At 30.3% G+C, this 25,586-nt stretch overlaps 3 protein-coding genes across 4 annotated transcripts; 2 read left to right on the top strand and 1 right to left on the bottom strand.

The window, feature by feature from the left end:
* Positions 1–1,922: 1,922 nt before the first annotated feature.
* On the top strand, positions 1,923–5,875 carry LOC110614123. Its single transcript, XM_021755609.2, has 3 exons — positions 1,923–2,870; positions 3,992–4,764; positions 5,565–5,875. Exons 1-3 carry the CDS (start codon positions 1,992–1,994, stop codon positions 5,677–5,679), a joined length of 1,767 nt encoding a protein of 588 aa, XP_021611301.1. The 5' UTR covers positions 1,923–1,991; the 3' UTR covers positions 5,680–5,875.
* A 3,192-nt stretch (positions 5,876–9,067) lies between these two features.
* LOC110613832 lies at positions 9,068–16,188 on the top strand. Of its 2 annotated transcripts, XR_006350526.1 has the most exons (7): positions 9,068–10,170; positions 11,737–11,928; positions 12,043–12,282; positions 12,976–13,193; positions 13,495–13,749; positions 14,379–14,941; positions 15,120–16,188. XR_006350526.1 is itself a non-coding variant. In XM_043956144.1 (6 exons), exons 1-6 carry the CDS (start codon positions 9,777–9,779, stop codon positions 14,748–14,750), a joined length of 1,671 nt encoding a protein of 556 aa, XP_043812079.1. In that variant the 5' UTR covers positions 9,068–9,776; the 3' UTR covers positions 14,751–15,735. The 2 variants fall into 2 exon arrangements, 1 of the variants encoding a protein (XP_043812079.1); XM_043956144.1 differs by having other exon boundaries at positions 14,379–15,735.
* Positions 16,189–16,989: 801 nt separating this feature from the next.
* LOC110612852 (adenylate kinase isoenzyme 6 homolog) lies at positions 16,990–18,314 on the bottom strand. The gene is made up of 3 exons (XM_021753679.2): positions 18,023–18,314; positions 17,676–17,821; positions 16,990–17,503 (listed from the first exon to the last, which is right to left on the bottom strand). Exons 1-3 carry the CDS (start codon positions 18,221–18,223, stop codon positions 17,317–17,319), a joined length of 534 nt encoding a protein of 177 aa, XP_021609371.1. The 5' UTR covers positions 18,224–18,314; the 3' UTR covers positions 16,990–17,316.
* Positions 18,315–25,586: the final 7,272 nt, after the last annotated feature.

The following is a 25,586-nucleotide window of genomic DNA, read 5'->3' as shown; positions in this document are numbered from 1 at the left end:
CATATTATTATTATTACTTTATGAATATGTTTTAAGTTTTTAAATGCATTCCATGTAATTTAAGAATCTATTTATTATAAGTTAATAATAACAAATAGAGATTATATTATAAAATATAAATTTTTAAAATAAAATTTATTATGAGATGTAGCTTTTTTAAAATTCAATAAAGCAACGTGCACTCCCAGGCTTAGCCTGATAGTAAGTGCATCCAGTTAAACCTGATAGATCTCAGGTTCAAATTATCCATCCCCCATTTCAAAAAAAAAGATAAAAGCAATTAATTTTTCTTCGCTTTTAAATTAATTTTTGAGTGAGTTAGACTTTATCAAATTTAATATGATGTTAGAATTTTTATTAATTTTAAACCTCTCTTAAATAAAGATTAGTAATATTCAATTCAAATCGAAAAAATCATTTAAATTAGTAGATTCGATTCAAATTAAAAATTTTTAATTTTTATTTATTTTGATTTGATTCAATTTTTAATTTTAAAAATTTTAGATATTTCGATTCGATTTGATTTTAGTTAGAAAAATTAAACTGAATCAATTAGTGATAATAATGTATTCTTTTTTTATAATATAGTGAGAAATTAGACTAAAATTAAAGTTAAAATATTTTAATTAAATTTTAAAATACTGAAAAATAAAATACCTATTAAAAAATTTAATCGATGAAATTAAATTGAATCGAATTAAATTGGATTGATTCAATTTTTATCTAAAATTAATTTTATTTTTATAAATATTAAAATTTTAATTTTTTATTTATTTAATTCAATTTAATTTTAAATTAATTAAAATTAAATCGACTGACTGTTATGTCTTATTTAAATTAAATTAAATTAAATTAAATTATTATAAAATCTATAATTTGAGCTCTCCGTAATTTCAGAAGCCTGGTTGGCGGTTGCCGCTCTCTACCCTTCGTTGTGGTACGATGGAGTTTGTTGTCGAAGCGAGATCTTGTCCCCCAGGTCGAGCACCACCCTCAGCTACCGGTGCAATCACCCGAGGTGTTATGGGTAGAGTGTACCGTTGTTTTGATTTAAGTTCGGCCTTTCATTACAATTTTTTTTTAAAAACCAGGTAAATGTGTTTATGTTTAGCTTTTTAGTGTTTATTATATATTTCATGCGTTTAATGATACGATGGCATGTTATTTATTTATGATATTATCATTATTTAAAATTTTTTATAAATATATAAAATATTAAAAAGCTAAATGTAAAACACATGTTAATTACTTATAAATAATTTATTTAATTTTTTAAATTTTACTATTATTTTTATTAAATCAAAATTATTTATAATTGTTGTAAGATTTTTATTTAAACGTTTTTATTGATTTTTTTAAATATTTTTAATATTTTTACTGATTTTTGAAAATAGTTCAAACGTCTACTCATTTTTTCAAACAATTCTAATATTTATTTTTTTACAATTATAAATATTTTTTATTATCATAGTTTAGAAATACGATTGCTGTTTTTTACTCTCTCTATTCTTTTACTTTTTTATTTTCTGCTGTATTACATTAAAAAAACTTGTTATTTTGATTTTGAATTTTTTTTAGAGAAATCTGTTTAATTTTAGAGTTATCAAATAATTTTTAAAAATAGTATAATGCACAATTTAAATTATATTTTTTTATATTTATTTATAATAAAAATAAAGTAAATAAAAATTATGAGATAGAAGGAGTAAGATCAATAATATTTTAATTTTAATTTAATTATAAATTAAAATAAATACGAAAATTTTAAATTATATTAAAATTAATAAGAGAAAAAAAAAAGGCTAAAATTGATAGAGTTATGAAAGTTCTGGATTTCTTGGATATTTCTACCACACATTAATTATTAATTTAATTTAAACGGGGCGAAAATAAAATAACATTGAAAATAGAGGGACAATCGTAACAAACGATGCTTTGGCCCTTTTTAAGTTTCCTTCTTCAGGTCTCCGTCTGTATAAATTCCAGTCAAAATGACAAGAAAACGGAAGAGAACTCAGCCTCCGGGACTCGAAACTGAGATGGATGATCCCAGAGGAAAAGTTTCTCTCCACTCGCTACTTCCCGAGCAGCCCTACAACGGAGAAGATGATTCCTTCGACTCCGTTATCGAGGAGCAGCGCCGCGAAATCGCCGACGCCAAAACCTTGCACTCTGACATTGACTTAGCTTTTAAGCTTCAAATGGAAGAAGCCATTACCGCCTCTCTTTCCTTCCACTCCTCCTCCTCCTCTAGTTCCCATTCACCGCCGAAAACCGCTGATATCGTTTCCGTCACGAACAACGTCGACGAAGACAACGTGCTTTATGATTACATGGGTCTACTATTGGAAGACATTGAGAAGTTGGATCAAGAACGTAGGGATCGCGAATCATGCGAGAGTTTGATGCGAGAAATGAGAAAGGATTTGGACCGTCGGATTCATGATCAGAATCTGGCTAACGAAATATTGAACATTCCCGATAACGAGTGGGAGAAAGACGGAGATAATTATCAGAAGCCGTACGAAGCCGATGGCGGTTCGTCCTCTTCTTTTTCCCTGATTAGCGAGTTAGCACTTGTGAATAGTGAGAGTTTTAATGTGTATTGTAAAGGACTGGAGAGTAAAGAGATGATTAGGGGAATGAATGTTGTGGTGGGTGGTGTTGGTGTGGCGATTTGTGATTCGAGGGACAATGTGATCTTTGAAGTCAGCAAGGGTTTGGAGGTGGATATTTCCAGTAAAGGGAAAGAAGTGACTAGTGAAGAGGCGGTTCAGATTGAGGCTTTGGTTGAAGGGTTGAATGCGGCTTTGAGTTTGGATTTGAAACATATCACTCTCTTTTGCGATGACTTTATGGTTTATCAATATGTGAGTCCATTTTGCTTCCTCATTTAAATACAAGCCTTCATTTGCCCTTCTCTAAGTGTTGGTTAATTGAATTTTCTTTGAATCCAAGTTGAATATTGTGGAATACATGCTAGTGATTTGGAGAAAGCGATTACTATCATGCTTTATAAGGGTGGCATTTCTTTAGTTCTTTAAGTTGTTAATTACATGCTGGCGACTTTTGTTGCGGCTTTGATGTGTATAAATATGGAGGTTTTTCGATTATGATTGTAGCCACTGTTGGATCTTGAAAACTTTGTCTTATAGTGGTGCACTTAGTTCATCATGGACTGCAAGATACTCACCTTGTCTTCCTTTCTTTATTATTATTATTATTATTTTAATATAGGCTTCACAGGACTATGTGAGATTTTATTGTAGTAAGCTTCATGTTATTGGGAGGGGTGGTAAGTGGTAACGGTGAATATCTTGATTTCTCTATTATATATATATATATTGAATCAAAGCTTGTAGCTATTTATATAATCAATACCTAATTAAATTGGTATACGGGTAAAGTTGTACACTAACCTATAAAACAATCCTTCTGGACCACAATTTCAATTCCAATCAAAACTAAATAAAAAGAAGTGATGTTTCTTGTTGGAATGTCTGGTTCTTGTAGCATTTACAATGGGATTGTTGTCGCAGACAATTTCTGATCACCTACTATGATATAGAAACTAGCCTCCCAGATGTCCTCCTCAAATGGGCTAATGTGCAGAAACTGCAAGGCTGGTAGATACACTAGAAATTCAGGATACCTTATGTGCCTCTTGATAAGATAGCTTGTGAATTTTGTAAGCTTGTTCCTAGTTTGAGTTTTATTTTAGATTTCCAAGTTCCTGCTTTGATTTGTTTTCACTTTTGGATTTGATGTTACAATGGGAAATATTATTCTGTTGCTATAATAACGCGTTTGTCTGAAATTTCTATGCGTGGTCTTGCATTTAATCTTTTTAGTTAACTCTTTCTAATCTGAAGGATTCGGGGATTTTTTCAGGAAATGTAGTCATTTGTATACTTTGATATTTCTCTTAAGTTTGGGTTTTCCAGGACCTGGATGGTTGGTGGTATAACATACCTTATTCTTCCATAAACAGGTCACAGGAAGAGTTCAACCAATTCAAACTAGGATTTCAACTTTAGTCAATCAGTTGTCTCTTCTTCAAAAGAAATTTACAGTTTGTAAGTCTTCCCTTGTTGCACGTAATGATGTGAAGTTTGCCTTTAAACTGGCAAGAGATGCTATAGTTTCTCAGATAACCTGGCCTGCAGAATCTGGCAAAGGCAAAAAAAGTTTGAAAGAGACTTGTGTAATTTGCTTTGAGGATACAGATGTGGGTCAAATGTTTTCTGTTAATGGTTGTCTGCATAGATATTGCTTTTCTTGTATGAAACAGCACGTAGAAGTGAAGCTACTTAATGGAATGGAGGCTAGGTGTCCTCATGAAGGCTGTAAATCTGAAGTGAGTATTGACGCTTGTGGAAAATTCCTTGATCCAAAATTAGTTGAGATCATGAGCCAAAGGAAAAAGGAAGCTTCTATTCCAGTAACAGATAAGGTTTATTGTCCAAATCAGAGATGCTCCGCGTTAATGTCAAAAATTGAGGTTCTGGAATACACCAATGCTTTCTTTGTTGGAGCTGAAAAATCTGGAGCTAGGAAATGTATGAATTGCCATTATTTTTTCTGCATCAACTGCAAGGTCCCATGGCACTATAATTTGACCTGCAATGATTATAAAAGGTACAACCCTCCACGTGAAGAAGATGCAATGCTCAATTCTCTCGCCAAAAGGAAACTTTGGCGCCAATGTGTTAAGTGTAGCCATTTGGTTGAACTTGCTGAAGGTTGCTACCACATCACTTGCAGGTATTACATTCTTTTTCTGATTAATCTAAGTTGTGCACTTTCTCTCTGATCAATTCTTAAAAGGTCACATGCAATTCTATGAAGGAAGGGAAGTGCTTGACTACTCTCCCCTACTCTGCCATAAAAGGGTAAAAAAGAAAGCAAAAAATTTCGTCTTAGCCCATGGGTGGGCAATATTCAATTCAAATCGAAATAATGGATCAAACTGAATCAATTTAGAAATTTGGTTTGGTTTTATATCCTTTTCGATTTAATTTGATTTTAATTTTCAAAAAATTTGATTATTTTAATTCGGTTTTGATTAGAAAAAATTCGGCAAAACCAAATTGATTAGTTGTTAATGCTATGTCGTTTTGATGATATAAGAAGTTCAAACTTTAACAGGGTTAAAATACGTTAATTTAACCACAAAATACTTAAAACAAGAGAAAAAAGGCTCAATCGATTAAATCGAATTGAATCAAATAGAAGTAGGCTGATGCAATTTAGATTGGTTTTTTTCTTGTTTGGTTTGGTTTTCACAAATGTTTAAATTTTAATTTTTAATTTATTTAATTTGATTTCGTCTGGACCGAATACTCCACCTGTAATAAAATTTCTAAAGTTTGGAAAAAAATTTCATCTTTTGAGAAAAGACAATCATTTTTATTAAAAATTAACTTAATTTTTCTTTTGTCTAAAAAGATATTTTCTATTGACCAATTTTTCTGATTATTCCAAATGTAAGAAAATGTTTTCCCACAAACAAAAGGAAGCTTAGTTGAGAAGAAGTTTGCCTATTATTTGCTTTGATTTTGCAGATGCGGATACGAGTTCTGTTATACTTGTGGGGCTCCATGGAAGAACAAGAAAGCAACTTGTAAATGCCAAATCTGGGATGAGCGGAACATTATACGCGATGGACGAAGGCAGTGATCTATGTTAACCATGTTTACAACTAAGATTTTTGTGCAACTCTCTCTGGTCTTCTCCTCACTCAGATTTATACCTAGGAAAATAGGATTAGAAGATCTTTTTGGTTTTTTGCACATATTTCCAGAGATACAACTGAATCAAACAATGTAGATATACTTGGCAAGGATTCCATATTGACATAGCTTTTTTTGTCCAATTTCAGCTTGTTGAGCTTTTCTGGCTCTGATTTTGTGTTGTTCTTTGTGCAACTCTTGGAGTGTCCCAAAAAGAAAAAAGTATTGTCTGGAGGAGAGTTCAAAGGCGTTAGTGAAACTCCAAAGACCTTGAAGGTTGGATATGCGTGGAAATCAGTTGGGAGTTTTTTTAATTTATTGCATGGGGAGCTAAGGCTCAAGAAAACCTAAGCAATGCTAGAACTAGCATAAGAGCCAATCAGTAACATTTTAACAATAAATTTATTTCTAAGCTACTTTTACTAAACGTATACAATCACTCAATTTTAGCTAAATATCAAAACTAAATAAAATGACCAAAACCGGGCAAAAGGCTAAAAAAGAAAATTATTCTTTTTAATTATTAGATTATGTTAAACTTATATTCCTTAATGTTTTTAAAAAATAAACAGTTTAATATCTGAATTTTAATTTTATGTAATCAAAAAAAGGAGAATATAGTTTTACGGAGTTAAAATTAAATATAGAAACTAAAATAATGAATTTTAAAAATAAAAATATAAGTTAATTTTGACATATCTCATAAAGTTAGAAGTAATTTTACCTAAAACAAAGATACACATACTAACTAGGGTATTATACACCCAAGTCCCTGAGGTTAGTCCTTGATCTAAGTTTAGTTGTTAAATTTCTGTCCATTTAACAAATCAATCCTTGTGTGAAAATCAAATCTAATTTCTTTTAAAAGCTATAAGATTGCTTCTTCTTTTCTTCTGAATATCATTTATTCATTAAAAGATGTTAAAAAAAGAATCACATGGTCGGTATATAAATTCTTGTGAAAATTAATTCTTAATTAAAAAATAAATTTAATCAAATTTGTTAAAATTTCGCAAGAAATGATTTCATTTAGAACTATTTATATCAAAATTACTTAATTAGCTTTTCAGACTTTTTTTTTCTTTTTTTCTTTTATCCTTTGTTTTTCTATTTGTTTAATTTTTAAATTTATTTCTTATTTTTAATTAATAACTTCTCTTTAAAACATTAATTTAATTAAATATTGACTATTAATATTTAATGCACTTATAATTAATATTAAGAAATTTACTATATTGTTTTGTTAATTTTTTTAAAAAAATCATCTTAATTTATATTTTTTAATGGTAAAAACTTATATAAAATTTAGATTTTAAATATCAGAAAAATATAAATAATGATATTTTTTATAAAAATAATTGTTATTTATTCAGTTAAAAAATAATAAGAATAATGAATAAATTAAATCAATTTAAATTTATTATTAATTTGAGTAATATAAAAGATTTTAATAGAAATCTATTATATTTAAATTAATTTAAAAAATTATAAATAAAAATGAATTAAATTTTATTAAAAAATACAAACCAAATAAGGACATAATGGAAAATACCCTACTCTGTCTTATAAAAAAAAGGAATTTAAATCGAAAGAAATTAGAGTTAGAGGGTGTTTAGGCTGATATATTTTAATGAATAAATGATATTAAGAAGAAAAGAAGAAGCAATCTTACAGCTTTTAAAAGAAATTAGATTTGATTTTTACACAAGGATTGATTTGTTAAATAGAGGGTACTCATATCAATAATATTTACATCTCAACAACTGAATTAAAATTATGGTTTATTAAATATTTAAAATTATTAAAATTATAGTAATTAAACTCTCATATTAATTATATTATTGATAATTTATTAAAAAATACAGTCTTTATAAATTTTGATGAATGTGTTTTAAATTTTTATAGCTATAAACTTATTCTTGTCTATTTTTTTTTTAATTTTTTTAATTTATTAAAATAAAAATATCGTGAATAAAATTTATAATACAATTAATAATATATATAATTAACTTTATTTATTTTTAATAAATTATTAATAATATAATAAACATATAATTAATTTTTATGATTTTTATGAATTCATATGTTAAATTTAATTAAATATTTAATAAATTAATTTTTTATTAATATAAAAATGTAAATATATATTTTGTAAAATGCAATTATAGTTTTAATTTTAATGGTAAATATATTTGAGTAATTCTGAAAGATTTTAAATTGTTATATTATTCTTAATTTTCATTTTAATAAAAAATAAAAATAAATACATTTTACTCTTTAATTTTTAATTTTATTTAAAAAAAAGTATATTTTCCGGTGATAGTACGATAAAACACGAAAGCAATATGGAAAAGTTGCCCCTCATTCTCTTGCCTTATTATTATTATGATTATCATTTTCTTCATTATTAATAAGTAGGTGCAATATTCGGTTCAAATTGAAAAAATTGATCGAACTGAATTGATTTATAAATTTAGTTCGGTTTTTTATATATTTCAATTCGATTCAGTTTTTAATTTCAAAAATTTCAGTGATTTCGGTTCAGTTCAATTTTGATAAAAAAAACCGAAAAAACCGAACCGAATTGATTAATAATAATAATATGTTTTTTTAAATAATATAGAGAAATTAAATCATATTAAAATTAAAATATTTTAATTAAATTTTAAAATTAAAAAATAAAAAAATTATTAAAATTTGAAACCGATCAAACCGAACCGAATCAAACCGAATCAGACTGGTTCGATTCGGCTTCTGACCAAAATCGATTCGGTTTGGTTTTTATAAACACTAAAATTTCAGTTTTCGATTTATTCGGTTCAGTTCGATTTTGAACCGAACCGACCGAAAGCTCACCCCTATTTATAAGTAGTTGATGCACAAACCACACACCACAATCACAATTATGAAAACAATTGAGAGAGCCATGTGCAGCGCAGAAAATGCTAAGGCAACTTTGCACTGATTTATGGGATTTTCTTAAGAGGTCCCCTCTAGACATGGTCACAGCCGCCAGCCGGTTCGGTCTAATTTCGGATTAGAATCATCGATTTGTTAGACTTCACGTGCATAATTTGATTATATATTAAATAATAAATTTTATCTAAAAATATATTAAATTTTTTCACTATAAATTTTAACTCAAAGGTCTCTCAAACTCTCAATTATAAGATAACTCTATTACTACTAATCTCATAATATTTTTCTAAATAACAACAAATTTATTCAAATATTTTTTTAAAAAAATATAGTATTCAAATAATTTATTTCCAATAAAAAAAATTAACGATTGTTCCAATAGATAAAAAAGGTAAATTTGGGTGGAGAGAATCTTGCCTTTCTGCTTGTTGGTGAGGCCGAGGACGAGAGGAGAACGCAGACGAAAGCGGCAGTTAGTGCCACTACTAACGGCCACCGTCACATTCTCCCTCTGACGTACGCCGACGCTGACGTGGCGAAATAGCGACCGTCCATCTTCAATCATCCTTTTGCACTTTTCATCATCATCAGCCACGCTTCTTCCTTCCAGTCTCCACCACCAAATTGCGCAACTCTGTCTCTATCTCTGTACTGTCAGTGTCAATAGAACAACAATGAGCGCCCACCACTCTCCCTTTTCCAGAGTCCATAGCCAAAATTTTCCAAGCTTTTTCTAATTTCTTTCTCTAGTTTTACAACCCCTTTGTATAATTCTATGCATATATTTCAGATCCCGAAATTCCTCGTCTTCTTCCTCATACTTCCAAATTTTATATTCTCTTTTTCTTCTTACTAGACAATTTCTTTGAAATTACTTCCAATGTCTTCTTTTCTTCTTTCACCCATTTCCTCAAAACGTCTGCTTTAAGCTTCATTCATTGTAATAGATGTCCATTTTTCATGTGGGGTATGAAAAGTTAATTTTTCAATTCACTTTTTCTTCTTACAAGACATTTCACTTTTTTTTTGGCTTGCCCTTTTGCTTTATAGCCACCCTTTTTTAGGTCTCCTTGTTGATAAAAGTTCATTTTTGCAAAAAGGTCAAGCTTTTTGAGTGCTGTAGGTATGGATGCAGATCAAGATGGGTATGCTAATTTTGCAGAGAGCAGGGAGACAAGGTACGAGAGTGCCACTTCTGGAAATGGTGTTGGCAAACAGTTTGTGGGCGAGCCTGAAATGGGATTTCAAGACCAAATTAGAGAGTTCTTGAGGGGGGCAGCTGAATTGAGTGTACAATTCGCTAAAGGGTGTAGGGATATTGTGGTGCAGAGTCTAGGAAGGGAAGATTCTTTTATTGTGAGGAATTTTGGGAGAAATTCTTATATAGGGAAGAAAGTTGGGTATGGCTGTGAGAGGATTCATAAGAAATTGAAGGTGTTTAATGAGTACTTGCCTGAGGATAAGGATCCAGTGCATGCTTGGTCAGTGATATGCATCGTGTCTGTTCTTACTTTTGCAGGTAAAATTATATAATTCACCATGGGATTTGTTTATGCATTTATATCTTGTTTGGTTGGTGATGAAATGAAGTGAATTTTAATGTTTTACCAAATGGGTTGTGTGTTCTTTGATGAATTATGCTTAATGTATGCTATGAAATGGATTATTGAGTTCATTGACGTATTATGTTTTGATCCTTTCGATAAAATTTCCCAGCGAGGATAAGCAAAATTGAGAGAGATTAGGCGTAGCCTACTGTTCTTCAGTGGCTTGGCATTTGACACTGAATTACATTTGAAATACTGCTGTTTCTGGTTTTCATGTTTGTAAATTTTTTTAGAGCATCGTTGTGGTCATAACTAATGGATACTACTCTTAGGTGTTAATGCAGCAAGATTTATTGTCAATTAAGTGTAATGAGCCATGTCAGGTTACTTCTGTAGGAGGAGGTATTGGGACAGCTAGGGTAGTTTTGCATTTGTCAGTCAAGATTCTTACCTTCAGTTTCTGCATTTGGTTGCACGGTAGTGCGTTCAATGGAAAAAACAGCTGCTTTTAATTGGCTACCATATATTTGTCTAAAAACATTGTAAGGCTGTTGTTGTAACTGCCTGCCATTCAGCTTAGCTTAGTGTCACAAAGAATAGATGTGGAACTGTTTAATTATCTCAAATGTATGATAGATTATGTATTAACTTGATTTTGAACTCTCCTGGTTTAGTGTGTCAGTGAAAACATATATATAGGAGTATTCATTAGGCAGGAAAAACATAAGAATTTGTACAAACACTTACTCTTGTATTAATTTTATGGAGATCTAGACTTTACAGACAACTTGTGGAGAATCCAAGGGGTGAGGCAAGTGAAGTACCGTTGCCTCAGGATGAACATAAATAGTACCTTCCAAACAAAAGTAATTCTAATTTATGCAAAAAGATTCCAGTTAGAGTATATTATTTCCAACTTTTACCTCTATGCCTGAGCAATTTTGTGGAGAAATTTTTAGTAAAATTGGCTGCTCTATCGAATTAAATCTTCTGCAAATAATCAGAACATTTTACTGTGTGCCACAAATGTGTTATTGCTCTTTTTTTTCTTTGGTGAAAGTCATAAATTAAACTTTCAGGTGGTGGGGTTCCCCTCTTTTTCATTTTAGCCTGTAAGACTTGCAAAATAAAGGAAAAGGAAATCAGAAAGCTAGGAGTGACCCAGCAGGGATCCCCTGCCTAGCCAGAAGGGATTCACTATAGGGAGAAAACAAAGAGAGAATGTTGATAAAATGCCCCTTTTTTACTTACTGTTTCCTATTTAGAGGGAGGGAATATTATTATTTTAGAGTAATATTTTTGTCCTCTCAACCTTCATGATGTTTGATATTTCATTACGCTCTGGCAATGCCACAACGGTGATCATGAGATTGTGCCTATATCTCAAACATAGTTATGTTTCAAAGTTCAAACTTATTCTTCGGAGACAAATAAATAAAACAGAAAAAGTTTTTCAACTTGCTCTTCCAGGATTTTGTGTTTTCCTCCCATCAGCATAGCTGTTGGATTCCTGCTGACATGGATTTAATAATTTGCAGTCTTGAGTTTAAGTGGTGAACATGACGCCCCATCCACATCAATAAAGAAGGTGTTCATACATCCTCCTAGTGCTCATCGCATATTGCTTCCAGATGGCAGATACATGGCATATAGGGAGCAAGGTGTTCCAACCGACAGAGCTAGATTTGCAATGATAGCTCCACATGCTTTTCTTTCATCTCGACTTGCAGGTTGGATGTTTTCTGCTAAAATATCTAGCCAGCATAGAGGACTAAAATTTTTGCAGATATGATCTTGCTAGTTTTCAGTCTATTGATTGTTTTTGTTTTTTAATTATTTACTAGGAATACCTGGACTTAAGGCTTCACTCCTGGAAGAGTTTGGCGTCTACTTGTTAACATGTGATCTTCCTGGTTTTGGAGAGAGTGATCCTCACCCAAACAGAAACCTCGAGTCATCAGCATTGGATATGTTATACCTAGTAAATTCTCGGGGTGTTAAGGACAAGTTCTGGGTTGTGGGATACTCAACTGGGAGCCTTCATGCTTGGGCAGCACTTAAATACATTCCTGATAAACTTGCTGGTAAAATTTATTTTATTATTATTATTTATTATTTTTAATGTATTATGCGTATATATGATACCTTTATGCAAATGTCTTCTTGAGTGGTCTTAGCTTAGCTAGCACTATTAACTACAGTTTCAAATTCATTTTATTTTTAAAGGCTGAATGATGATAATTTCACTTGTATTCCTAATGTGATTTCTTCCACTTTAAATTTGTTAAACTTTGGGAGTAACAGACTTTCTGGATCTCCCTGCCTGTTAAAAAGGAGAAAAAGGAGGTTCTTGAGATTTTAATTTAGTCAAAAGCTTTGTAAAGGCGATTCAAAACCCACTGGATAAATAATCCATATTAACATGAGAAGATATGGGATATGCTCTCTTAGTTTCACTCTGATGAAGTAGAATGGTTAGAAGTCTTTTTCAGCCCCTAATTCTAACTTCTTTTGTGCTATTCTAGGTCATGACTATGTAGAATTGAAGCTTGTAGCGAAACACAGTTTCCTGTGTTTATTCTTTCTGTAATGCATTTCACTGCACAGACCATCATTCTACCTATGTTTTAAATTATTACAATATCCTATTACCACTCATTTATTTGATTAAAAGAAATAACAATTTTGCTAGAATGCTAATGGGAGCAATTTTGTGTTATAATAATTCTAATGCAAAATTATAATAACTTATATGATATACTGTGGCTGACTTGCAGGTGCTGTTATGTTTGCTCCTATGGTTAATCCTTATGATCCATTGATGACCAAGGATGAAAGACGTGGAATCTGGGAGAAGTGGACACGGAAAAGAAAATTTATGTATTTCTTAGCTCGGAGGTTTCCTAGATTACTTTCCTACTTCTACCACCGGAGCTTCCTGTCCGGAAAGCATGATAAGATCGATGCATGGCTCTCACTGTCTCTAGGAAAGAGAGTAAGTAATTTTATTATCATCAGTAGCTGTGCAGGTTTATAACAATATATATCTTTTGATATTTTCTTATGGGTTTGCGCATATCTTTTCCCATTTACTTGGGAGGAAGTTCAAATTTACAGTGTGGCCATTTATTATTGAGATATTGAGAGGAAATGCATGATTGAGGAGTGGGTTTATTCTTTTAAGTGTGTATGCCATCAAAGGTTTGTAAGGAAGAAATGTTGAAAATGAAATAGGACTTCAATAATTCACTTTCAGTAACTTGTCACGTCACTAAATATGTTCCTGGTCTTTCTAGGATAAAGCTTTGATAGAGGATCCGATCTATGAAGAATTCTGGCAAAGGGATGTAGAAGAGTCAATCCGACAGGGAAATGCAAAACCCTTTATAGAGGAAGCTGTTCTGCAAGTTTCAAATTGGGGGTTCAGCCTTGCAGACATCAAGTTGGAGAAGAAAAAGCCAGGGAAAGGTTTCCTCAATTGGCTCAAATTTGTGCTTACTGGATCTGAAGATGAGTATACAGGTTTCCTTGGCCCCATACACATATGGCAGGTAAGTGACATCATTGTCCTTTTCTCTATCTTCAGCTGCTTCAAACTTCAAGCTTCATTGTTTTGGTACTTGAAGAGTCTCTTAGTTAAGTTTCTTAGTGTCATGACTCATGAAGATCTTACAACAGTGCACTTCTATGATTTTATAAGGTTTCTTTCTTCTGCAATGCATGTATTGACATATTCATTCTTCATCTTAGTGTTCCAACAAGGCATTAGCCGTAAAGATGAATTATCTGAAAACAACTTTGGTGCATTATTTGCTTCTTCTTATGGGTCATGCTGATAAAAGCTTTTGAGATTGCTTTATATTTGAAAGAAATTATTGGAACTAAATTAAAATGGAAAAAGAAGATTGCCCAGCTGTACTCGATTGTTCTTTACTTGCAAGCTAATGGCTTTAAGAAATAAAGATCAAGCTAGGTGAGGCTTAAGCTTTAGCTTATGTGATTAAGGGTGTGTTTGAAATTATCAAGCAAATGATTGAAGCTAGGATCAAATTCATAGAGCCTGGAAATGCATGTATTCCTTATTTTGACTGGTTATAAATGTTCATCAATAGAATTTAACAAATTTGTTATTGATTCTATTCTCTTTTTTTTTTCTTTTTTCTTTGGGCAATGTTTTCAGGGGATGGATGACAAGGTCGTTCCACCATTGATGACCGATTTTGTACACCGGGTTCTGCCGGGAGCTGCAGTTCATAAGCTACCATATGAGGGCCATTTCACATATTTTTACTTTTGTGATGAATGCCATAGGCAGATATTCACTACACTCTTTGGGACCCCACAAGGCCCGCTAAACAAGAACATAGAAGTAGATCAAACTCCATATGAAGACAGTGTGGAGGTGGATCAAATAGAAGTGGATCATCCACACGAAGATAACGTGACGGTGCAGGAGGCAGATCAAAAAGAGGAACAGATAGATCAAACCCCATTAGCAGAGGATATGCAAGAGCAGGAAGAAACACACACTGAAGAGGAAGATGAGAGTTAGTAATTATAATTTAGAAAGATACCATTTACCAATGTATATACATAGGTTTACTACCCTTGGAGTGAAGGTTTAGAAATCCACATCATTCTTTTTGTTATGGCTTTTAAATGATTGTGGAGTTTGATTGTGGGAAAATGGGTATTGCTGGGAAGTTTTGGAGATATTGGCTGGATGGAGAAATATACAGCAAGGTAAGTTCTTCTGACTACACAATTTATTTATGCTCAAATAAGCTTGAAACCTGCATATTTTATTCATAAAAATTCTCTGTTCAGTAAATACTTTTTTTACTTGCTTTTCTGGTATTTCTGAAATTCATAAGGCTATTGAGATAAAGGGTTATAATAAAGGGAATCGTTCATTAAACAGGATCTAGCTATATTGTGACTCTGTGAGCTAAGGAGTTTCTTTTCCTCTTGACATAATGATATGAGAAAACATGCCGACTGTTTGAGAATCGTTTAATGTCAGACACGAGACCATTAATGGAAGAATAGCTTTGGCCTTGAGCTATTTTAACAACCTGAAGAGCATCACCCTGTGGAAGCCTCTTGCTTGAGATATAGCAACAGCTTCTCTAAAAGCTAGGGACTCAAAATAAAAGGATCCAAAATACTAAGGAAGCGACGACAGCTACAGAACAGAGGAGAAGCCTGAAGGAATCCGAGGTGGTTGCTCCATCGAAATTATTCTTGATGGAATCCGAGGGGGAGGAACCAGAACTGCCAGATTTGTTATGAACTTGTGGAAGAGGAGAATCCTGCAAGGCATTAAACTTGGAGAAACCATTTAGCTCCATCGATACAATCTCTTGGTGAGAAGATTTTTGAACACAAGGTTATTCCGGCTTTTCCAAATGCTCCATAAGAGATAAACCATTAGAATTACAAGATTTTGATCTTGTCCTTGCAATGTCAAAACTGCCATCAGTTCCGCCCAAAAGCAGAGGTCATTTCTCCACTAATTTTAAAAGACCGAAGCATCAGTAGAAAGTCACATATCTTTGCGTACATCTCCTAACAATATGAAGTTAAGACATGTGAGATCACAGGCCATTGGCTTTGAATAATAATATAATAGTCGTTGAAAGGAGAGGATGAACAGAACGAACAGTGGCAAGAATAGCACCGGATATTGCAAATAATTTGACGGAAAAGACTCTGTTGGCGGTGGCTTTCCAGAAACAGGAGTATGCCGATGATGGTTATCCACAAGGAGTGGAGGATGATGGAGCGGAGGCTGAAGCCCTTCTTGCTTGGCGTTTTGGGTTGCATTTCTTGCAAGGAGGAGGAGACGAATAGGAATATTCTTGCTAGGGGAGAGAATGTTTCAAGTTGGCCTTAATCATTAGTTAGATTTTTGTTTTTGAAAGGGTTTGAAAAATCATTCTTTATCCTCACGAGTTTGGCGGTTACAATTTCATCTTAAAATTACATAATTCAACCTTTGTCCTAAAAAAAATATCAGTTAGAATGTTAAATTTTTTATCATTAACTTTTGATAACTAAACTTTGTAAAAGTATAATTATTTAGTACATAAATTTTATAAAATATAATTATTTAAAAATTACTTAATTAAAATATTTATAAAATATAAAATCTAATTCATTAATTTTTCTCGTTAAAAATTCTATTTACTACTTTAAATTATTTATATTATTTAATCTCTATAACTTTAATTATATATAATTTAATTTAAATATTTACACTATTTAATCTTTCTAACCAAAATTAAAATAAATTGACTAAGGTTTATTTAACAGAAAATTAAAAAATTTTATTATATAAATACAATTGAGTGAACAAGTGAATTTTTTAAAAAGCCAGAGACTTGATAGTGATTATCCCAATTTTCAATCATCATAAGAAAAAAACATCATAAGCAAGTTCATCATGTAGCCAATCAACCACTCAAACATATTTACAAAAACAGAGAAATGCCCTTGGTCTTGAAATTTAGCTGAGTGTTCCCCTTTCAGAACATCCCAATGCCCTGTAAAAATTTGAAGGCATGATAAAAGCCTTTTGAAATAATTTGACGGCACCGTAAATGCCCTATAGCCTTTGATTCAAGCTCTTACAGAGTTTTTGTGCATCCTTTACATGATATCCCAGATCTGTACAGGATAATCTCCTTTGAGACGAACTCTAAAGAACTGGAAAAATGAACTTTTACAGGAAATTCTTCTTCAATTAACAAAAAAATCAACCACCCACACAGCACAACCACTAAAAACTGTTTCCAGTAATAAGAACTATTGCCTGAAATAGATCGGTAACTTCACAATTACATAATCCATTCCATGACAAAGCCATTGGCCATAGCTAATTATAATTTGGCTAAAAAGGCTAGAAGATATTCAACGGCTTAATAGTTACCTTGTACATCTTGCATATGTGTATATTCACGTTCAAACCAGAATTAGCCTCCAAAACATTCCCAACATTTCAAGAAAAGCAAAATACATATGTCAAAAACCTTCTCAAGCAAGAATTAATAACTTAAGCTGCTCCTTTCACCCAAGTAAGGAACATGAAAAGAAAGTATTATATTGGTTCAATACGATTATGATGCAGGTTGCCAACCCCTCACCCAGTCTGTCAAAGTAGCAACATTTCTGCTGATATCCTCAATAGAATCACTCCTTAACGCCACAACAATATCTTCGGCATAACTTTCTTTTGCCTCCTCTAACAGAACTTGGAAAATTTCACATTCAATGTTGTTGGAAATCTTGTTCTGTGAATATCCCCTACCACACAGAAATGTTTTTTTTTTCTTTGAGACCACAAAGCAAATGCAAATCGAAGAACGTGTTTGGTAGAACATAGCAAAATGGAGTACAACAGAGGAATGCAATAGAATGAAGATATACTTAAAAGTTGCAAAATATGCAGCAAGTATATGAACTAGATTATCAGTACCTTTTGTTCAGGCGATCATACAGGACTGAATTGTCTGTTTGAAGCACCACTACACGATCAAACCACCGTTGTGGAAAGAAATCACAGCCATGGTAGTCCACTATGTTTCCCCCTTCTTCCATTATATCTTCAAGCTCATCACAAACCTTGCAAAATCCAATCCGTTACTGTTTCACTATATACCACTCAATCTAACATCTAACTATGGGTAATTGTTCAAAATTTAGGGTTTAACCTAAATCGGGAGAAATTTAGTGAAAGGAAAATTAAATCACTAATCACTAGAGAACAACAGAAAATATGAAAGCAGAAATCAATAAAATTGGGAATTAGCTAAAGAGATGCACCAGGTCTTCATTGATGATGTGGCAATCGAATTCCTCGTCCCAGCCGTCATGCAAGTTCTTCTCTTTGACCAAATCTCCGATATTTATGTGGCGGAGCTGCGTCGCCTCCGCCAGAGCGGACGATGTCGTCGTTTTGCCGGTTCCCGGAGTTCCTGTTATCAGTATATTGGGCTTCTTCCTTTTGTTACTATCTTGCGCCATGGCTACAGCTAGACACTGGCAAAACCCTAACTTCTGGCTCTGGCTATCAGCTATTTCAATTGTTTTGCTTCTAGGGTTTTAGATTGAGAATTTGGAATTGTTGGTGAGGAGATTGATCGTATGCAACAACCTCTAATGTATGACATATGACTCTCCAATTACAAGGTGCCATGTAAGACTTCAATTTCTTGGCCTTTGGTGCCCTCGACAGGAAATAAAATTTTAAACAAGAGAAAAATTTTAATTTAAGTAAAAGAGGAGATTTATTGTTTATTTTATATAGCGGCTGAAATGGTAAAATAATTATACAATAAGATCATGATACAATCTTAACATGACACATTCTAACTTTTCTCTCTAATTTTTTTTAGGGAGAGAAACTGTTTTTAGCCATTTTTTTAGGTAAATGTCTAAATATTTTTATATGGTAGTTACTGATTTTTACAAATATATTTTATATTTATTATTAAAATAAAAAATATAATAATTTTTTAATAATAAAATACAATAAAATTTTTATTATAATATTAATAATATATTATATTAAAAAGTAATAGAAAATCAGAAAATTAGTAATAATTAATATAATAAATTATATTTATTATATTAAAAAGTAAAAAATCAAAAAGCTATGCACTAATAGTGATGATAAAAATAATAAATTATATTTAATATATATATTAATTATTATTTTATATAGATAAAAAAACAAAAATATATATTTGTTATTATTCATATAAGAAATGGAATACATGCCGTATCAATTAATATTGTTGGTTATAATTTTTTTTAATTTATTTATCTTTAAAAGTAAAAATAAATATATATATATGTTAATATTTTTATTTTATTGTGATTAATATATTATATTAAAAAATTATAAAAAATTTAAAAATCACATGATATAAAGTTTAAAAAATTATTTATTATGTATATATTAATTAATAATATTATTAAATATAAAAATATAATTTAAAAATAAAAAGAAAATATATTAAGTGTCTCCCTCAATATAAATATATAAATTTAATAATGTCATTTGTTATAATTACATCAACCTACATATATTATTTATATATATTGACAGTGATTTATTTTTATTATCTAAACAAGTTATTCAATTTTTATAAATATATTTTTAATATATATTTATTATTTTATTTTACTAATAAAATACAATAAAATTTTTATTATAATATTAATAATATATTATATTATAAAATAATAGAAAATCAAAAGTTAATAACAATTAATACAATAAATTATAATTATTATATTAAAAAGTAAGAAATAAAAAAAAAATCATATATTAATACTAATGGTAAAAGTAATAAATTATATTTAATATATATATTAATTATTATTTTATATAAAAATAAAATTATAAATTATAAATTTATTTTATACAATATAATTATGTAGGTATTTGATAATCTCTCATATATTTGTTATTATTCATATAAAAAATGAAAAATATATAGTATAAATTAATTAATAATATTGATTATAATTTTTTAATTTATTTAGTATTAAAAATAAAAATAAAATATATATGTTAAAATTTTTATTTTATTGTGATTAATATATTATATTAAAAAGTTATAGAAAATAAAAAAATAATAATGATGAAAAATTAAAAAATCACATATAATAATAGTGATAAAAAAATTAAAAAATCATATATAAATGGTAATAATAAAAATAATAAATTTCATTTATTATGAATATATTAATAATATTTGTTTTTAATCAAATTAATAATATTATTATTAAATATAAAATTATAATTTAAAAATAAAAATAAAATATTAAATATGTTACTTAATACAAATATACATTTTTAAAAATATCGTAATATAATTATATAAATCTAAATATGTTTTAGAACTAAATTTTTATAAAGCAAGTAGACATATAATTACAAGTCATTAGAACTCAGTTAATCAGACTTTAGCTCATCGAAACTGAAGTACTCTCTGGAACTAAGAATCAACGGGATTTAGCCGTTCATCTTCGATCATTTTTTCAATCCATGATAAAAGAAAAAATAATTATAAATTCACATAAAATTTAAAAATATTTTCGAATCCTGTCTTCTGGAGTCATTGAAATCCTCTCGAATTATGGAAATCTAACCCAATGGGAGCCGATTATATTAAATAAAAAACTCAATTAATCAGATATAATAAGGAGCATATTTGCGTTTTCTGGGGGTTAAAAGGACTTTCAAAACTATTATCCCTGCCTGGAAGAAGCACCAATTGGAGTTGGTCACCAACGCTAAGGCCAAATTACAGGGAGCGTGAGAAAGTAGCTTCTCTAGACTTTTCTTTGAGAGGTTTTCTGCAAATGTTAGAATGTAAAGTTCTGAAACATGATTCAATTGGCCTGCAGGAGAAGCAAAGATTAGATTGATATACAAAAAAATCAGGATTGAAAAGTGGGATATCTATCATAACAGCTGCTAAGATTTTGTTGCCTAAAGCCTAAAATGCACTGGTTCAGCATTCTACTTGGTGAACACAGGAGAGGGGCAGACACTTCACATCATTTGCAGCATTGACCAATCTGAAAGCTTGAGATTGGGAGCTTTCCGGGTATCTTAATTTCTCCAATGAAATTTTACATTTATTTTTCGCCTGGAGACTACTAGCTTGGCTGCTGAATTTTTCTGGATTTCCTTATATTTGCAGCCTTTCTTCTTTAGTGGAGGGACCTATCCAACATCTGTACTCTCTGGATTTGAACTAGAAACACTTGCAACTGCTTTTAATGTAAGCATATGAAAAATTTACATCATTTTCAGCCTTTCATATCAATAACTTGGCGCTGGTTTCGACTGACTGATTTTTCTATCCGTTGCAGGTCACAGTGGATGAATTGAAGGAGATTATTTCCATGCAAAAAGATGGTCCAATCGTATATATGACGATTCCCGAGTACCAAGATCCAGCATGTGGACAAAATTCCTTCAAATGAAGGAGAAAGACAGACTCCAAAACCCAAAGAGATTAATGGAGTTCCAACAAGAACCCATGGAAGAAGAAGAAGAGGAAACAACACGGTCATCGAGGAAATTCTTGAATTCTTTGTTTGGACAGGAAAATGAGAAAAAAAAAAAAAAAAAAAAAAAGGAGTGAGAAAACTGGCAAATCTCCTGAATCCTGTATTATCTACAAGAAACCCCGCAAATTCAAAAACAACTGTGGATCTAGCATTGCCCTTTATGACTCTGATTGTGATCCTATCAAGCATGCTGGTATTGTTGTATATCATGTCGATTTTGCTGCGGTATTGTTCTTTCTTCAATTCTCATTTTATAAATAAACAGCGAGGCTGATTCGGCACTCTTTTCTCTCCAGTGAGCCAATCCGGACCGATCCTATATGAACATGATTTAACTCAACAGCATGAGCAACAAAAGTCTGAATTACTTGCTCAAGTCGAGGCACAGTGCAAGTTTGTTATATTGCCTTCAGCATCCGTAGCCACACTGGACATGGCGGAGAAGAAGGTTCACTCTAAGAGGGTGCAAAAGGTGATCAGCAGGAGCTATGAAACTGATATGTTCATGGGTTTTGACTAGGGAATAGGGTGACCATCGCTGGTTGTAGCTCTTTCTTTTCTGCATTTCCTTCTTTAGTATCCTTTTCCTGTAGTTGGTTTTACAGTTATTTAATTGAATGATGAGTTTACCAGATTTGTAAATAAAATTTTAGTTCTTTATATTTACTTTTCCTCTTCTTTTGGCCTCTGCTGGTGGGACTTATGTCATTTGTTTTTAGAGATAGACACATGCACGCTAGCTCTAAGGATAAGAATAAACCATTGTCAAAATCAAGATCAGTAGCTGATCTTGGCAAGATCTTGGGAAACTTTAGCAGAAATGTGAGAAGTGAGAAGGATTATCGCAGTGAATAAGCTAAGTGGGTGCTTTTATTATCATGATCAATAGTTGATGATGATCAAAGAATCAACAACCATTTACTACAGGCAACGCCCTTAATTATCATATAATCTCTATGCATGCTTTTCTTATTCACTACAGAAGGGTCACTCTTCAAAATCTAAGATGATGCACATTTATGTTAATTTCCTAATAAAGAATGATATAAACTTTCCCTCTCATTTTCTAGTTGTTTTCCTGGAAACCGAACAGTGACAAGCAGCTAGTAATATCAAAATGATTTTTATAAGTTTTTTTTTTTATAATATGGGTCGAAAGAAATACTGAAACAAGTCCACAAAACACTACAATACAAAAGAAACAAACAAAGAAAATCAAACCAAACCAAACATCACAAAAGAGAAATTAAAATTAAAATATGGAAATAGTAATAATTATATATATATATAGATAGATAATTATGGGAGATGAATCTTAAAAGAAAAGGTTCAAAAAGCATAAAAATTATAATTAATTAATCAATCTAATGTTTTGACATAAAACAAGCTACGCAGCTTTAGCAGTGCAAGCCAGAGAAGAAGAAAGATCCTGCAAAAGACTTGCTAGATCTTCATCCATCTCACTTCCTTGGATGTTCCTGAGAACTCTCTCAAAGTTTCTTTCAATACCCAGTTCTTGATTTGCATGCAAAATCTCTCTAGCTTGTGATCTTTGTTTCTTCATAGATTCCCTTCTGCGATCATGATCTACAATCCTGCACTAAGAATTAGAACACAGATAGATGGCTAAATAACTATATATATATATATATAGAGAGAGAGAGAGAGAGTACTCTTTAGAGAGAGGGAGATGACGATGAGTGATCCCAGAAACAGGAAGAGGAAGGCCATAGATGCCATGGAGGTTGAGCATGGACTGCATCTTTTTTCTTTTGAGGGTTATATGAGGATGAAGAAGATCTGAAAAATGTGAAATAAATAAATAAGAAAATGAAAATATTTCTGTTAATAATTGACACTGAAAAATTATAATTTAGTGTAAGAGTTGAATTCCGAACAAGTCTTTATCTCTTCTTTCTATTATTATTTCTCTGCCCATATCATTTATGTGCATTTATAGCATCCATCTGTCTATCTATTTTTGTACATGTAGAGCAGGAACCATGTGGTGGGTATTATTGAGAGAAAATTATATGGGTATACACTCCCTCAGTTTTCCATGACATATAAAAAATATAACCTTATAAAATTATGACACATATACACAGAATTTAAAATAATCATATGAATAGTAAAAAAACTGACTCATCAAGTATAAAGATCAGATTACCCGCTTCTTCCGGAACAGACAAGTTAACCATTTTAAAACTCGTACCATATACGGGAATTATATATAGAAACCTTGAATTCATTAGTTTTATAATTTTTGTCTATATATTTTTTTTAAAAAATTATTTTTTAGTCTATGAGGTATAGTGTAATTAACGAATTCATCCCTCTATTTTTAGAATCCAACACTTTTGTCTCTGAGGTTTAATTCTGTCAAAATTCAAGATCTTTCCGTCAAAACTTTCTGTTAAGTCAATAATTTTCACCTGGTTAAAGGAAAGAGAATAAATATAATCCCAAAAATACCCTTATCAATAATAAAATGAAAAAATACTATTTAGTCCCTATAGTATGGAAAAACTCGCTACTTAGTCCCTCAATTTTGAAAAATATATTAAAATGTCCCTAACATTTTAAAAAGTCTACTAGTTAGTTCCTCTATTAATTTTATCACTAAATATTTTACTATTTAGTCCCTATAGTTTAGAAAAAAATTAATTAGTCCCTCAAATTATTAAAAAATTTACTAATTAGTCACTCCATATCATGAGAATTTTAGATTTTTTTTTATAATACTTAACGACTAAAATTAACGGAAAGACTAACTAGTAAATTTTTAAAAATATCATAGATATCTTAATGAATTTTTAAAATGGCGAGCAGTGATCGATGACGAATAGCATCACAAAAAATATTTATATTGAGTTTTAACTTTTTATTTCTAATAATTTAAATTTTATATATTTTGATTTTTATTATTTTTGCTGAATTTGAATCTTAAATTTATTAAAATTTTTATTTGTTTATGGAGATTGAGTTTGAGATTTTCTTCCTTGAATTTTGACGAAATTAACCTTTAGGGACTAAAATGTTGAATTCAAAAAAATAGAAGGACAAATATATTAATTATGTAATATCTTAAGGACAAAAATATATTTTTTCCTTCAATTCTTTGAGAGAGGGACCTATAAATTTGTAGGAATTAAATTTTAGGGACTAAAGTATTGAGTTCTAGAAAGGGTAATTCGGTCATTTTTCCTATCACTAACGGTATTTTTGACTGAGAGACCTCTAATTTTGACGGAATTAAACCTCAGGGATGAAAGCGTTGGGTTCTAAAAATAGAGGGACGAATATGTTAATTATGCTATACCTCAGGGACTAAAAAGTAATTTTTTCTATTTTTTTAAAATTATTATACATATTTTTTTTAATATTATTGTCTACTTTTGATATTATAGAAATTAATATATGTAAAATGGGTATGATGGAAAAATTAATAAAAAAATTATTTTTTTAATATATGGAAAAAGTAAATTAAATAAAAACTATGGTACAAATGGAGTATAAATCTGTCGAATATCTAAATTTATAAAATTAATTTAAATACAAATTAAATAAATTATTGATTGTATTCTAAATTTTATTAATCGTGGTATAAATTTTTATAAATTAATAAAATTGGACGAGTATAGTTTTATAGAAAGAGTTTTGTTAGTAAAATTTTAAGTATTTAATTAATTTAAATAATTTTTTATAAATCATTAATAATTTTATTATTTTATATTTAATTGTTATAACTTTTATAAATTTAATAATTCAATTATTTAATGAATTAATATGAAATAATTTAAGTTTATAAGTAGCATGTGACATGATAAGGTAAAACTTCTCATGATTTCAATTATGAGACATCAAAAAATAAATAAATGGATTGATGGTTACTCTTTCTAATTAACTCATTTAATATATTTTAATAGTAATAAATAAAATAAAATAATAAATATTTTAATTTTATTAATTCAAAGTATCACATCATTTTTACTATATGATCTTCAAAAGTATTGCATAATTTCTTATTACTGGAAAGATGTTTGTCTTAATTTATAAGTTTATTATTGGGAAAGTATGCACCAATTTAGCAATTTACCAACAACTGAATCAATCAAAAGGAGAGGTTCTCATGAATTTCCAGAATGCTCATAGCTTTGTAAGACAGCAAATGATAGTCAAAGATTTGATTAAAAATGCCAAAGTCCAAGTCCAGCAAACAAATCACAACTGACAGACACAAAAAGAAGAAAACATATCATCTATTTCATTATAAAACAAGGGCTGCAAAAATTCT

The sequence above is a fragment of the Manihot esculenta genome, chromosome 4 (assembly GCF_001659605.2).
Source record: "Manihot esculenta cultivar AM560-2 chromosome 4, M.esculenta_v8, whole genome shotgun sequence".
Lineage (NCBI taxonomy): Eukaryota > Viridiplantae > Streptophyta > Magnoliopsida > Malpighiales > Euphorbiaceae > Manihot > Manihot esculenta.
This window is presented reverse-complemented; position numbering and strand designations above follow the sequence as displayed.

Bases quoted from the DNA above. Each gene is read 5' to 3' on its own strand.
- LOC110613832 (XM_043956144.1), top strand. From the start codon at position 9,777: ATGGATGCAGATCAAGATGGGTATGCTAATTTTGCAGAGAGCAGGGAG. The intron at 11,929-12,042 runs GTTGGATGTTTT...ATTATTTACTAG, and splicing joins TCTTTCATCTCGACTTGCAG to GAATACCTGGACTTAAGGCT. The intron at 13,194-13,494 runs GTAAGTAATTTT...TGGTCTTTCTAG, and splicing joins CACTGTCTCTAGGAAAGAGA to GATAAAGCTTTGATAGAGGA.
- LOC110614123 (XM_021755609.2), top strand. From the start codon at position 1,992: ATGACAAGAAAACGGAAGAGAACTCAGCCTCCGGGACTCGAAACTGAG. The intron at 2,871-3,991 runs GTGAGTCCATTT...TTCCATAAACAG, and splicing joins ACTTTATGGTTTATCAATAT to GTCACAGGAAGAGTTCAACC. The intron at 4,765-5,564 runs GTATTACATTCT...TTGATTTTGCAG, and splicing joins TGCTACCACATCACTTGCAG to ATGCGGATACGAGTTCTGTT.
- LOC110612852 (XM_021753679.2), bottom strand. From the start codon at position 18,223: ATGGCGCAAGATAGTAACAAAAGGAAGAAGCCCAATATACTGATAACA. The intron at 17,822-18,022 runs GTGCATCTCTTT...GGATTTTGCAAG, and splicing joins ACATCATCAATGAAGACCTG to GTTTGTGATGAGCTTGAAGA. The intron at 17,504-17,675 runs GTACTGATAATC...TCTGTGTGGTAG, and splicing joins TATGATCGCCTGAACAAAAG to GGGATATTCACAGAACAAGA.